Source organism: Notechis scutatus, chromosome 1 (assembly GCF_049901735.1).
Source record: "Notechis scutatus isolate UNSWTSFEM ecotype Mainland chromosome 1, rNotScu1.2, whole genome shotgun sequence".
Classification (NCBI taxonomy): Eukaryota; Metazoa; Chordata; class Lepidosauria; order Squamata; family Elapidae; genus Notechis; species Notechis scutatus.
Genome location: NC_142009.1, coordinates 277,839,481 through 277,854,330, shown reverse-complemented (window position 1 = coordinate 277,854,330; position 14,850 = coordinate 277,839,481). Strand labels below are relative to the sequence as shown.

The 14,850-nt window shown below is 36.8% G+C and overlaps 1 protein-coding gene across 5 annotated transcripts in view; it reads right to left on the bottom strand.

Moving 5' to 3' along the window:
* The window catches only part of RMDN3 (regulator of microtubule dynamics 3), a 30,731-nt gene extending 21,834 nt beyond the window's left edge, over positions 1 to 8,897 (bottom strand). Inside the window, exons 1-6 of one of the 5 annotated variants that reach the window (XM_087951697.1) lie at positions 8,782 to 8,897; positions 6,840 to 6,935; positions 6,247 to 6,455; positions 4,829 to 5,024; positions 3,332 to 3,478; positions 1,306 to 1,573 (exon numbers count right to left, since the gene is read on the bottom strand). In XM_087951697.1, coding sequence (XP_087807823.1) covers positions 1,306 to 1,573; positions 3,332 to 3,478; positions 4,829 to 5,024; positions 6,247 to 6,448 — 813 coding nt within the window. In that variant the 5' untranslated portion in view covers positions 6,449 to 6,455; positions 6,840 to 6,935; positions 8,782 to 8,897. Of the gene's footprint in view, positions 1 to 1,305; positions 1,574 to 3,331; positions 3,479 to 4,828; positions 5,025 to 6,246; positions 6,456 to 6,735; positions 6,936 to 8,249; positions 8,267 to 8,609 lie in introns of those variants that run through there. The other 4 variants (XM_087951698.1, XM_087951696.1, XM_026664576.2 and 1 more) reach the window with 4 other exon arrangements.
* Positions 8,898 to 14,850: the final 5,953 nt, after the last annotated feature.

Genomic DNA, 14,850 nt, shown 5'->3' with positions numbered 1-14,850 from the left:
GACTTTGTAAAATCAATAATTAAATAAAACCCTCTTCCACTTGTTTGAAGTACAAAAATGTTTTGGCTTCTTTTATATCAAATATAAGAGAAAAGTAGAATTATTCCAGTTTCTGGGTGAGGATTGGCTTTTTAGATAAGGAATGATGGCAGTTGAAACTCCCTGTCCGCCAGCAAGGATAGCACTGTGGTGAAACTGCCAACCAGGAGTCAGGTTCTGGCTGATGAAAATCTCTTCAAAGAGAAGGAGAGATCTGGGGATCACCTACTTGTTCAATGGAAGAACTGTTCCTCATGAGGCAATCACAGGAATTTAGTTTCTCATGATCAAACACTAATTGAGCAGGTTGAAAAATGAGGGAACTACAATGTGCCCTTAAGCTCTATGAGGCCTTAATAGTTATTTGACCAGCAAAAGCCCCATTTTCTTAAGCATCTTAATAATTAATTATTTTACAACCTAAGATAAAGATTCCAAAAGGCAAGTGGAAGATGAGACTCTCAGTGAACACCTTATTTTTGAAATAACGAATGGGAAACATATTTAGTGGATTTTGATTTAAAAACAAAAAGCTTAACAAGTTTGTGATCCAAGTAAGTTTTAAACGGATAATTTTTTAAAAAAAAATTTAAAAAACACATTTTAAAATGTAATTTAAAAAATTATTTTTTCTGACAAAGTATCTTTTAAAATAGCAAAATTAATTAGGCTTAAAGACCAGACCCCTTTGTGGGAATGCTGTTCGTTTATTAAGGACAATAAATAATTTGTGCATTTTATAAAAGAAAAAGATAAGGATAATACAGATGTAATTGCACTTAAGGAAATTCCATAGAGGAAGAAAAGAAACTCAAGGTGAGATTCCTTCTCTATAAACAAATTTGGGATTTTTATCCTAAGTATTTAACTATTTTTCTTGTTTATATTATAAAATCTAAGATATAACCTTTTTGGAAACATAAAACAAGCTTGGATATATAACTTTGCAGAATAATCTTTAGTGGGAAAAAAGTCTGATGACAGCTTTGCTATTGACATAGAGAAGTTCGAATTTCACTTTTATCAGCCTTAGAATATTTACTATTAAATTATTTAATATACAGGAAACAAATGTACTTCAATTAAGCCAAGTCTCAGCCACATTGAAGATTCTAATTGCTTACAAGAGCAATCGTTAGTTTGCATTTAGTTGCTTGGTCTCATTATTGATATGGTTTAGATAGGACTTTGCACAACTCCTGTATTCTTCTCTGCATGTTAATTCACACACATTTTTCCTCCAGAAAAAAATCAATTAAGAGTTACCACAAGTTTATTGTTAAGCAGTAGTTGGAAACCTTCTCTCTTCTCCTGGTCAGTCCCTCTGTGTGAGCTATCGGCTTGGTGCAGTAACTGAGCAAGTTCTTCTTCTGAAACAGTGTCCAAATTCAGTGTTGCTTCATCTTCATTGACAAGGTCCAAGGAATCTCTTCTTCCAGTTCTAACTGTTTCACAACTGATTTCATCTTCTCCTTCATCACTCTCTTTATCAGATTCCCTATCATAATCCGATTCTGCATTGGCCGTAGTATATCTTTAAAGAAAACACAGTATTTATACTTCCATGTCAAGCGCATGCAGAATTTAAATATCAAGTAACCAATATCTAAATTCATATTCAACTATAAGCCAGAACTTGGGGAATTCACAGCAAGCAGTGTGTCCCACTCATTCTAACTGGCTTCTACTATTTTAATATAACCACTAAACTAACAAGTAAGTCAATATCATTTGAATTTTGGTTCTTGGCTTTTTGTATTTCTCCTTTTTTCTTAATAAAGTTTTATTTGGGTTTTCACACATACAAAGTACAAAGAAAACATCTTTTTTGAAAATAGCATGGTCCCGGGTTGAACTTCTTTATACAGACACAAAACTCAATTTCATGCTCCTTTTTGTATTCTATTCCATATCTTATACTATTTTACATTTTCTATATAGTTTTTCCCCTCTTTTAATTTTCTCAATTTTATTTTGATTATCTCATCTCAATTCAAGTCATTATATTTATACTTTTGTCTGTTCTGTTTCAATTTCATATTATCTTTTCTCATTAAACAAATTTTCTCCTGTAGTTACTAATTGGAGTATGACACCTTTGTATCTTTTAATTACATCCATTCAACTCTTATTTAAACTTCAATATATACCTTAAGGTTATGTCCTTCAATATAATACATAATACATAACTTCCAATCGAATTCTGCTTGGTACATTCTTATAATACACGCTATATTCTTTTTTTAAAAAAAGATTGTAAATATATGTAATTATAAACCCTCATCCCATTCCAGTTCAGTTCTATCATTAATAATCATTAAAATCTTAACATCTTTAATACTTCTTTTCAATTAAATATCATACTTCCTTAAAAACACATATAATCTCCATCATTAATTTTTCCCTTATTTCTCTTCACATGTTTTGTAAATCATTAAATATTCATTTTGTTACATTTATTTATTGACAAGCATTCCACTGAATTACGATAGCTATTTTATCAGACATTTTAATCATACATTGTTTCATATTTTCTAAGATTATTTTGTATTTCTTAAAGGTGGCAAACCAAGACATGCTCCTGACTTATGAATCCTGGCTTCTTAAAGAGCAAGTGAGTAACCCAGTTTGAAAATCCAGTTCATTTTCAGATGTTGGCCAAAGCAGAAATAGCCTAATGGGCACAAATGTGTGGCATATAGAAACATGTAACTGTTTCAGTCATCAAGTCTTCTGGAAACTCATAGCTTACCCTGTATGGAAATGTAGCTAATATGTCAAAAGTAAACCTAAAAATATTAAGTACTAATTACCTCAAAACCTGACTGGGAACTATTATTTTTTAGCCACAACATGCATACCTGATTACCATTCTGATACCACTGAACATATGACAAAGATGTATCAGAAAAACACACCTAAAATATTAGGGTTCCTTCCTTAATGTTAAATGTTTATATTAACATTAATTAATCCAAAGAAAGTTTGATGTAGGTTAGAGACAGTAAAGTAGAAACTGGGAAACTAGGAGTTCTAGTCCTCCCTTAAGCACTAAGCCAGCTGATCACTTTTTCTCAATCCTAGGAAGGAGGCAAGGGCAAATCACTTCCAGAAATGCTGCTTAAGTTGTCCACATTGAGTCAATGAGAGAGAAAAAACATAATTCTCATTTTCATCCTTACCCTTGATGTTTTGACTGCAAATGCAAATTAAATTGTCTACTACTACCTTTATCTCCTGATCAGCCAAATTACATTTAACTATTCCTTGCTCTAAACGAAATGTTCCTTACCCCCCCTCACTTTCTCCATCGTCGGTGTTGCCAGCTCCTGAACTGGTTGTGAAATATATTGAGCTGGATCCTGTGGAATCACTTCTTTCTCTGGGATATATAAAACGCCTCCGCCGAATAACCTTTTGGCTTTCTTCTAGATGAGACCTGCAAAGTTACAGATTGGCATGGAATGACACTATGAAACCTTATAATAATCGATAGTCTATTTCGTTTTGCCTATCAAAACAATTTTTGTTGTTCTGTTTAATACAATTCAAAATGCGTCCCAACTCATTTTATTTTCCCAACTCATTTTATATATATATATATACACACACACACACACACTCAAAATGTATGCTTTGCTTTTACCCTTTAAAAATTGGAACATAACTTACAAAATGTAAATTATTAAAACACATTTATAAAAGTTAAGATGCCATAGTCAGCAAATAAAATTAAACAGAAAGGGCACATGCTTATATAAAAAGAAAAATCTTCAATTGGCAGAAAACAAATACAGGAACATGATCTAACCTGCTGGGACAGGTGGCTACCACTGAGAAAAACCTTCAAATATTCTAGGAAAATATTCTCAGAATATTTTTTTAAATACTAACTTGCCTTCATGACTGTATTCTCATACTAGGGAAACAGTTGCTCCCCAAAAATGCTGATCATGGATTAAAAGCATGTCATCTGTTCTCTGAGCCTCTTCAGTATTAGATAAACATGGGGTAAAAATCTAGCTTTTGCTCAGACTCTGTGACATGTTATACTTGTATCATGAGTTAGAAACTCCCTGGAGTTCATGCTCTGCATTTTATACACATGTCATCATCTGCTGGCCATCAAAAGTTAGTTAATTTAAATAAAGCAAGTCATTTGCAATTCTACACTTTTCTGAGCAGAAAAAAAATGAGGGAAACAACTTATTCAAATTTCTCCAGAGAAATAAACATTATCCAATAACTTCCCAAAGGATGATTGCAACAGGAAAATGGGAAGTATTACTTCATGGTTTTGACCCTAAAATTTTAAATGAATGAAGCATAAGAAGGAAAGAAGCAGGGAGACTTCAAAATAAAAGAAAGGATATGAACAAAAAGCTGAATTCAGCAAAAAGCTATTAAACCCAACATTATTTGGAAACTTCTTGTTTCAGATTAAAATAGCATGTACAGCTTTAAAAGAAAAACTTTGCCTCTTTTAAACATCCTTTCTTTTAGAAAAGAGTGTCCCATTTCTTACACTGTTACAAAATGAAGCAATAATTGTAACTGATACAACTATTCTGACATTCAGAATTATTAGGTTGTTCTTTCTTCAGCTAAAAAATAAAAATGAAGCTATATACGAAGGGAGCATTAATAAGGTTACACTAAGAAACCAGCTGTTCTGCAGATACCAGCAAGAGTAATCCCAGTAATCTCACATAAATCTTGACCAATAGTCTCTGGATTCTGCTACCTGGAATCTTCTGTAGCTCCGAATCTGGGAAAAACAGATACACACCTGACTTCGCCAATAATTTCTCCAGCTAAACTCTGTAGGCTGTCCCGTAATTCTTTCACCTCATGTCGCAACTCTATAAGGCTTCGGAGCACAAAATCAAGACGGTTTAATACTTCAGCCTGCTCTTCATGTGTTAGAAGAGATGTATATGGAACGCTGTCACCACCCTCCACTGGTTCTGGTCTCATCCAGGGAACTAGTATGAGAAAAATAATTAGCATAAAGTTACTTCATTTATACTGCACAAAACTGTGGCTAGTAGTTACTTTTAAAATTTTTAGGTATGTAGACAAAACACAAAGCTGCACATATGCATTTGATCAATTGGCCCCAAATCCTAACTTTACATCCAGTTATTTTTAATCTACCGGTACTGTAAACAAATATCAATTTAAATTTCTGTGTGACATACTTCTGGGGCTGATGGGGTACGAATATCTGTGTTAGATCAGTGTAGGGACAGCATAGGGTTCCTGTTCATATACTGACTGCCGTATTCTGAGGAAGATCTCTTGGCATGCTAATGGATCTTGTTGCAGAGCCTTAATTTTCATGCCTTAGGAAGGGCATCTATCTGGCAAGGTTCAGGTTTTCCACAGTGGCCCATGGACTATCCTAAGCAGTCCTCTGATGCCATACACACAGCTGAAAGCTATTGAATCTTCTCTTTATTTAGGAGGATTTGTGTTGGGCATTGAGAGTCATTACACTGATATTGTGAGTACCACACTGATTGCTAATAAATTCCTAAATGGCTTGGTTCCTAGGTTCTAGTACCGCCACTTTCTACAGGTACAACTGACCTGAACTGTCCTACATGTTTGTCCAAGAAGGAATGCTGTGAGTTGCTGTTCATATGAGCTAAGGAGCCCGGAGAAGCTGTTTCATAACTAGTGGGCACTGCCTTATGGAGGACCTTCTTCTAAAGACCAGATTAGCAATAATTAGCTTCACTTCAGAAATTAGTCAAAATCATTATTTTATCTAAAATGAGTTCTTTTATCTATTTTGCTTATTTTTACAATATTTTTATTATGTTTCAGTTATACAATTTTATGCTTTTAGGCATACTAATTACCAAAAGTCTTGGAACTCATTCAAGCAGCAAGAAAGGGACCGATTTCACAGATAGATACAGAAATCTCACACAGAAACCCAGAGAAATGGGCCTGAATTGAGAAATCAGAGCCCAAATTTATCTTTTGGAATGTATCGTGCGCAAAACGAAGTCAATGAACCAGGAGTAACACCGGTTGAATCCCACCCCTGATCAACATATAGTTGATCTCTAAAAAAAAAAAAAAAAGCAGCCCCTGCACTTGTGGGAAAAATGCTAGGAAGAAAAATATATCCTACTACTCTGCATAAGTACAATCTTGAATAACTAAAAATGCAAAATAAATTAATCATTAACTTACCCTGATTATAAGGCTGAAGTGTTTCTGCCTGTTCATGAACATGCATAGCATTTTGCTGACAATGTACAACTGGATATCTTGAATTGTTTTTCTGACTGGGCTTCTTTCTCTTCTGTTTATAGAAATAAAAGATGAGACCTAATCCTGCAGCTGCTCCAAGAACTATACCAAGTCCCACACGAATGACCCCTGCTTTGGACATGATTCATCTGAAGTAAATTAAATAGAAATAAATTAGCCAAAGCAGGACAAAGACCTACATATCATATCATATTAACAGTAAACCATGTGAAACTAAAATTACCCTTAAATATTTTCAAGGACAGTACATGGCAACATAAATGTCACTGTCTCAACTATTGCTTTAAAAATAAGTACAATAGTAAGTACAACAATGCTTTGTGGACTCAGTAGCAATTCCTTGCTTAATTTCACTAGAGTTAGATTTTTTTTATCAGAACATTTCTTTAAAATGTAGACTTCACTTACATACTTGTTCGAAGACACAGAGGTGGTTTAAAGACCCTGGATACTGAAAATAATGTGACAAGGCATTCCCCAACATGTACCACTTCTAGAAAGTTTTATATTACCTGACATTTCTCAAGGGATGGCTGAAAAATGGATAAAAATGAAAGCCTCCATTTAAAAGGCTCTAGTGGGTTTTGCTGCCCATCTTAAGGTTAACTCTGCTATAGAATAGAATAAGGTAAACTCTGCTATAGAATAGAATAGAATAGAATAGAATAGAATAGAATAGAATACTTTATTGGCTAAGTGTGATTAGACACACAAGGAATTTGTCTTGGTGTAAATACTCTCAGTATACATAAAGAAAAGGTATATTCGTTAAGAATCAAGAATCATAAGGTACAACACTTAATGATAGTCATAGGGTACAATCAACAATCAAATCATACTAGAAAACAGTCAATATAAATCGTAAGGATACAAACAACAAAGTTACAGTCCTACAATCACAAGTGGGAGGTGATGGGTGATAAGGAGTGATGAGAAGATTAACAGTAATAGTGGTGTACACTTTGTAAATAGTTGAACTGTGTTGAGAGAATTATTTGTTTAGCAGAGTGATGGCTTTCGGGGGAAAACTGTTCTTGTGTCTAGTTGTTCTGGTGTGCAGTGCTCTATAGTGTCGTTTTGAGGGAAGGAGTTGAAACAGTTTATGTCTGGGATGTGAGGGGCCTGTAAATATTTCCACAGCCCTCTTTTTGACTCGTGCAGTATACAGGTCCTCAATTGAAGGCAGGTGGGTAGTAATTGTTTTTTCTGCAGTCCTAATGTAGTCTGTGTCTGTCCTGTTGGGTTGCAGAACCAAACCAGACAGTTATATTCATCTATATCCCCTATTGCTTTGGATCCATGCATAAACACAATTATTTTCCATACCTTAAAAAGTATATGTCTTATAGAAACAGTTGCATGAAGCCCAATTTATGTCAGGTCTTATATACAACCTTGGAAGCCTCTGTACAAGAATGGGACCATCCAATTAAAAAGTTGTATGCACTTCTCTACAGTACAAAATGACAAGCTGAGCAACTACTCTAATATTTCCACTTCAAAACAGGATGCAAGACCTATTTTCAGAGTTTGCAACTGTTTTAAACAGCAGTATCCATATTTTTCTTTTCAGGCCAAGTTTTCTTAATGAAACCAACGGTACAACTGTCACATGTTATATTGCCCTTTTCTATGGTCAATGCTCATAGACAAAATCTATCTACGTTGTCACTTGGCGCCGACAACGACTTGATGACACACAATCAATCATGCTCAATAATACAATACAATCTCAACAATTGGATTCCTTGCTTCTGGAGTGGCAGGGAACAAAATGTGAACAGCCCAGTCACCGAATATGCTTTGAGATGGAAATTCAGATCTTGCCCACGCGGCTTAGGAGAAATGAAACTCAAAGAAGCCGCTACAGCATGGAATCACCTTTCGCTTCTTAGATTTAAAGGAAACCTGCCAACACCCACCACACCCACGCGATGACTTAAGAGATAGTGGGAAATAGCGCGGCGTGGCCCCCGCTTTCGAGGCAAGCGAAGCGCACACGTGTCGGGGGAATCGCTGGCACCCAGCGCCTCTCCAAAGCGTTCGGTTCTGCATTTCAGAGGGAGGAGCCGTGTCAGCCGGTTCACACGCTGCAAAGCAAGGTGTCTAATCCCAAAGGTGCTTTTTCAAGAGGCAACTGGACTTTTTCTTTGAAAGTGGCCTCTTGAAAAAGCACCTTTGGGACAACCATGACCGTGGATGACTGAGAGTCTCCATAGACAAGGTGTCCCATGTCGCCCTCGAGACGGATCGCGTTATTCGCCCACCCCCAGAACACCTGCCTTTCTGCACAACAAACGTAGAAACGGTTTATCGGAGTGCAATCTCCATGAACCTCAGTGAGATTTACGTCCGAAGGCAGAGCCGCATAAAAAGGGCCTCGTGGAGAAATAAAGCCGGCATAGTCAAACCAAAGAAGGGAAGCTACCAAGGCAAAACAAGCGGAATTCTCACCGCGTAATTTAAGTATTCCCAACACCGCTTCGCTTCCTGCGTGGTACGTTCTCAAGCGGCCACCGTCCACCGCGTTTTTCCCCCCTTCACCTTCCTGCTCTGAAGCCGCGCCGCCCACTTCCCCATAGTCGCGTTACAATGATATCATTGCCCTGCTCTGCTGTTGGGCTTCGCCTTTCAATTTTGCCCGGCTCTTGACAAGCCAGTTTTTTTCGCCTGGGTTTAAAAAAAAAAAAAATTAATGACGCGGAGAATTGACGCAAGGCCACGCCTCTATTTCGTAAATCCGTTTGTTTCAAAGCACGTGCCTAAGGAGCCAATGAGGAAGAAAGGGGAAAGTGGGATGGGCGGAGGAAGTGAATGTGCCAAATCTAAACTCAGAGCCTTTGCGTTCGCTTTGTAGGTTTTATACCTTACCCAGGGGTCCCTAAAACTTGGCAACTTTAAGACTTGTGGACTTCAAAGGAGAATTCTGGGAGTTGAAGTCCACAAGTCTTAAAAGTTGCCAAGTTTGGAGACCTCTGCCTTACACGTTTGCATTACTATACCTGTATTTAGGGCGAACTTAATACCCACAGATTTATGAAGGCCTATGTTGAATTTGAACAGCAGGTCTGCAGCTAATGAAAGCATAGCTCTTTTCATAAAATTTAAGTCAGAAAAGGTGCTACCAGATTCCTATATTTGAAAGATGAAGAGTTTTTACATAAGACTATTTGATCACATCAGATACCCACTTCAAGTTTAATTAAATAATATGGTACCCCCAAATTGGGAAACCTTAAATAATATTACCTTATGCAAGGTGATCTGCCTTACGGCAATGGTTTCATTATATTCTCCCCTGTATGAGTTGTATCTTCCCTTAACTTTGGGTCTTCTACCAGAGGCCTGGGAGTTTGAGGATTCTGCATAGTACCTTCGCTGTTTCTAGCACTCCTTGCATCAGTTGGAGCCACTTTCCCATCTAAGGAGTCATAGCCCCAAGTGCTCCTGCTGCCACTGACCTTTATTTTCCACATCCTTTCTAGTTCCTCCTTCAGGCCATGGTACTTTTCCAGCTTCTCATACTTTTTCTTCCTGATGTTTATTTATTATAAGATTTTTTTATCCCATATTATAAGTAACTCAAGGTGGTAAACATACATAATGTTCCTTCTACTATTTTCCCTAAAACAACCCTATGAGGTGGGCTGAGCTTAGAGAGTGACCGGTCCAAAGTTACCCAGCTGGTTTTCATGCCTAAGGCAGAATTAAAGCTCAAGTTTTCTGCTTTCTAGGCCAGCCCCTTAAATCACTGCACCAAATTGACACTGCTACGTTTATTACCACTTGTGTCTTCTATCTTCCAACCTAACCCTATCGATTGATGGAGAGTGTGTGTGCACACACACAGAGCCCGATACATATTGATTGGCAAACATAGCATGTTTATTCATTCAAAACACAGCTAGAATGTGTTTTATAGACAGGCAATAATGTATTTTTTCCACCTTTGTTTTGGCCATAGAATAGTAAAGCAGGTTGTGCATGATACAAGGTGGGATGCTAACGGTTCTGCCCAGTTCTATAGAGCCAGTCGCTTTGAAGAGCAGCAGACACAGAACTGGTTCTGTGTTTGCTGCTGTTTGTCCCACCCACCTGCCCGGGCTCTTACCTGTCCTTTATTTCCTGTTTTTCAACCTCAGCTGCTTTCCGCGGCACAGCTGAGGTTGAAAAAGCAGGGGAAAAGAGGCTTTTTGAATGCTGCGCACCTGTGCGCAGCACTTTTCAGCTGTCCGGGCGGCACAGCCTAAGGTTATTTTACACACACGCAGAATGCGTGTCAGACGCGCATGCATGTGCAAAACATAATCACCGAACCAGTAACGCCAGTTGAATCCCCCTCCTGGCATGATACCACTGTACAATTTTATTGCTTATGTTAAGCAGTGTGTAATTGTTTCAGAGATCCTGATTGGATATACATATACCAACCTGCATATTTTTTGAAATATTTGGTGAAAGGCAACAAAAGTTGTACTTACATTTTTATTGTAATATATCTGAATAATAAATTTCCTTTTTAATGTTCATGTTCAATGCTTTCCAAAACTTTTTCTTCATTACCCAAAACCACTTTTTACCCAATATAGGTAAAACACTTTAAGTCATTGTAATTGGATAATGATTTTGTGTGTCATTATTCCCCCCTCCCCCCAAAAACCACGTTCATCTTATTTTGGGTAATTTATCCAGGTTTGAGAAGCACTGATTTAGATATGACTGAGACAAATAAAACACATGTCATGAGGTACGATTTTTTGACTTTCTACTTATGCTACATGTTTTAATTAATGGAAAAAAATTCTCATTACCACATAATGCTTTCTTTAAAAGTGGTTTTGTTTCATGCTCAAAACCACAGCTTAAGACTGAGCATTCCATTTAGTGCTATTAGAAATCTTGTTTTAGTCTGTCAGGTCCAGCTGGTGACGCAGGATCATTTGGTGAAAGCAAGTATAATAGATTTCATTAGATAGACCTGTACAGCTGAATGAGAAAAGGAAATGATTCTAAGGCCAAGGCTTCAGATTGTTATTTGTTGTCCTTTTGTTATCAGTGCAGGAATAATAGAGGATCAAGGCTGTGGGAGTTTACAGTTAGGCCTTAAAGGATATTAAAGATTGTATCTAGTGCAATAAATCATAGCTCGGATTGTACTGCTAGAATTTGGGTAGACTTGCTAGCACATCTGCCTTTGTGAAAGTAATATCAAAACATACATAAAATTAAACCATATCCCTGTTTTCATGATCCTTGTGGATTTCTTATAAAATTCTTGCCATTAGAACACAGAATTTCTAGTAAATAAAGTGTGTTTTGCAGATAAATTTGCATAAAGTTAGCTTTAAATTATTCTAAAATTTGAGGGGTGGCATTATGACGTCAAAGAATTCTCATAAAGTGAGACAAAACATGTATACTAAGAATAACCTTGTGCTAACATTTATGAATATTTCACACTCTGCTATTTTTTAATCCTGTAACTCTGGAAATGAGACGTCATTAAAATTTAATTGTAGCATTCTGGGTGATCAGTCCTTATCTCTTCCTCATAGGCCTTTTTCTGATCACATTTTTTTGATCTTGTACTTTTTCCAACAAAATCAAGATGGTTTAACACTGTGTGACATCTCTATTGAATAATGTGTTATGTACCTTAAAAGTATGGACTGTGCACAAGTTTTAAATAATACTTTCCTTGCTGTTGCTTCAGTCAGATCCACAAATGGCTATGTTTCTATAAAATAAACAAGATAGTTCCTGTTTCTGGCTTAATTTGGAACTAAGAGTGGTACTGCAATTGGGCATGGTAAAGCTGTTTACCCAGTGGTGGGATTCAATTTTTTTTACTACTGGTTCTGTGGGTGTGGCTTGGTGGGTGTGGCAGGGGTCTCCAACCTTGGCAACTTTAAGACTTGAGGACTTCAACTCCCAGAATTCCTCAGCCAGCAAAGGTCCTTGGCCTAGGCCCTAGAGCATGTTTCGTCCTTTTCTTTGTTATTTGTTTCATATGCAAATGTTACCAAAGCAAAAAAAAATCTGCAATTACATGGGATACAATTAGTTAAGATTAGTTAAGAGGTTAAATTATTCTTGTCACAATGTCTTTATAATTGAGAACTCATACACCTCTGAACATTAGTGTGACAGGACTGGTTGGGGTGAGACACTATCCTTGCTTCCAGCTTGCAAGGCAGCAAATCTTTGCTTCCCAGATCTGTTACCCGTTGTGACGCTACATATAGTAACAGCAGTCCCAAAAGTGCTTTTTTCAAGAGGCAACTGGACTTTCTGGTTTTTCTTTGAAGATGTTTTCGCTTCTCATCCAAGGAGCTTCTTCAGCTGCCATGACCTGGATGACTGAGAATCTCCACAGACATAACAACAGCAATTCTTCATCTGTAACATTTCGTTTGCAGTTGCCCTTATGCAAGTACCAAATAACTGCTTGAAAATTCTTTCAATAGAAGAGACTGTATGTGGCTCAGGGTTGAATTGTGGTGTCCTTGGTGTTCTCTGAGCTTGATTGTTTGCTTGTTTGTTTGTTTTATTACCCAATGAAGTAACACTAGCATTTGTTAATAAAAAAAAGACCAGAACACATCCCCTTCAGCAGCCAATGCCCAGATAAAGAGGGATTAATATGAAGGAAATAATCAAACAGGAAAAAATATTCCAATCAAGGAACTACTACAGAGCAAACCACACTCCCAACCAACGCTGGCAATGCAAACTACTATAAATAAACCAGAATCAAACTCTACATTCAATAGCACTGCTGATGTTACCTAGTATGCACTTCTTTGCAAGTGACTTGTCAGGCAAGGTGTGCGCACAGGTTCCCTTGCCCTCCATTTAGCTTTTTGTAATTGCAAGTTCCTGGTCAGCTATGCCTGCACATATGTGTGCCCCTTCCTCTCCAGTAGGCAATTTGTAAAGACCAAGAAGGCCACTTGGAGAGGTGCTAATGGTTAAGTTTTCATTGTTTGGTTTAAATGTAAGTACTTAATTGGTTTGTGTGCTTATTAAGTAACATGATGTTCCATATCCATTGGACAGGTCAAAGAGGACATTGCAATATTTTAATTAGCCACAATAAGGTGCATCTCAGGATTGACATCTACCATTACTGGAATTTTTGAACTTTAGTTTTTGGGTTGCAAATGGTTATTTTCCATCCTAACTTTGTAACTTTATTCATGCAGGACTTTTGGAGAAATGAATGGGATTATATATGATGGATAGATTGGTTAGCTATTTGTCCCCAATTTTTTAAGAACTCCAATATCTCATATTGCCAAACAGAAGCTATTTTCATATGAGAGCTACAAAGACCAACATGCATTACTAAGAAAAGATGCGATTGCTTTAAAGACACATATAGAGGTACTACATTTGCATATCCTGAAGCATCTTTTTCAAATTATTTCCGAGGTACAGCAGAATTCCAGTATTTAAATCTTACAGGATGTTACTGGAATGAGCATGTTTACTACTTTATTAGTCAATATGTCCTGGAGAACAAGTTGAAAATGTTTCCTATATTCTTGCAGACAAATGCCCATGCTTCCAAACTAAGATATTTTTACTGTTTAAAAAGTTCTCTGCAAGCAACTTGAAAGCAACTATAGACAACATTAAATCTGCTCTAAGCATTGTTAGATTTGGAAACCACACCCTTCTTTGTCCAAAGACTTAGTTACCAGACTTTCTCATAATACTAGACTTAGCATTTGCTTACTTGCCTGCAGCACTAGATTTAGAGAAAGGTAAGTAAGCAAGCTACAGCTTAGAGCCTCATATTATGAGAAGCCTCTGAAAACAAAACAAATTTAAGTTTGAGTATTTACATATTGAATTTTAATTTAAAAGTATTTGAAATGCAAATAAACATAAAAATATGAAAAAATAACTTGTTCTTAGATGATCTGCTTTTTGTAGCATTTTTTTTCCAAGTAAGTAAGACCTTTATTGGTATTTTAATTTTCCTTTCTGGAAGATCAGGGTAAAACCCATGGCATCACTTTTTCACGTGACGTATTGTGACTTTTTTCATCTTCGCTAAACCAGAGGTGGTCATAGCCAGCACATGATGCATCCAGCCTGCAGGCCGTGAGTTTGACACCTCTGTGGTAGATAAATCATTGTGACCTCATAGCAATCACCATAAATTCCTTTGCAAACTTCTGTGGACTTGTACACAAATATCAGGATGGGTTTCTTAGGCCAGTGTTTTTCTTAAAAGCATCAGATGATTTATTCCTCTTTCTTGAGCTAAGATTGTTTTGTTTTACCCACTATAAAAAAATGAAATAAAAACAAAAACAGCCATGTTGAGACTTTTCAGGAAGCCGCTAACCCTATCCATTGTAGTCTCTTATCATATGCCATCACAAAGCCAGGGTATCATGAACAAGAAGGCAGACTCAGTTAAGGATTATTTCCTCTAAACTGATGTAACACTGCAAAATTATTTCCTCTAAATTGATGTAACACTGCAAAATTATTTCCTCTAAACTAACA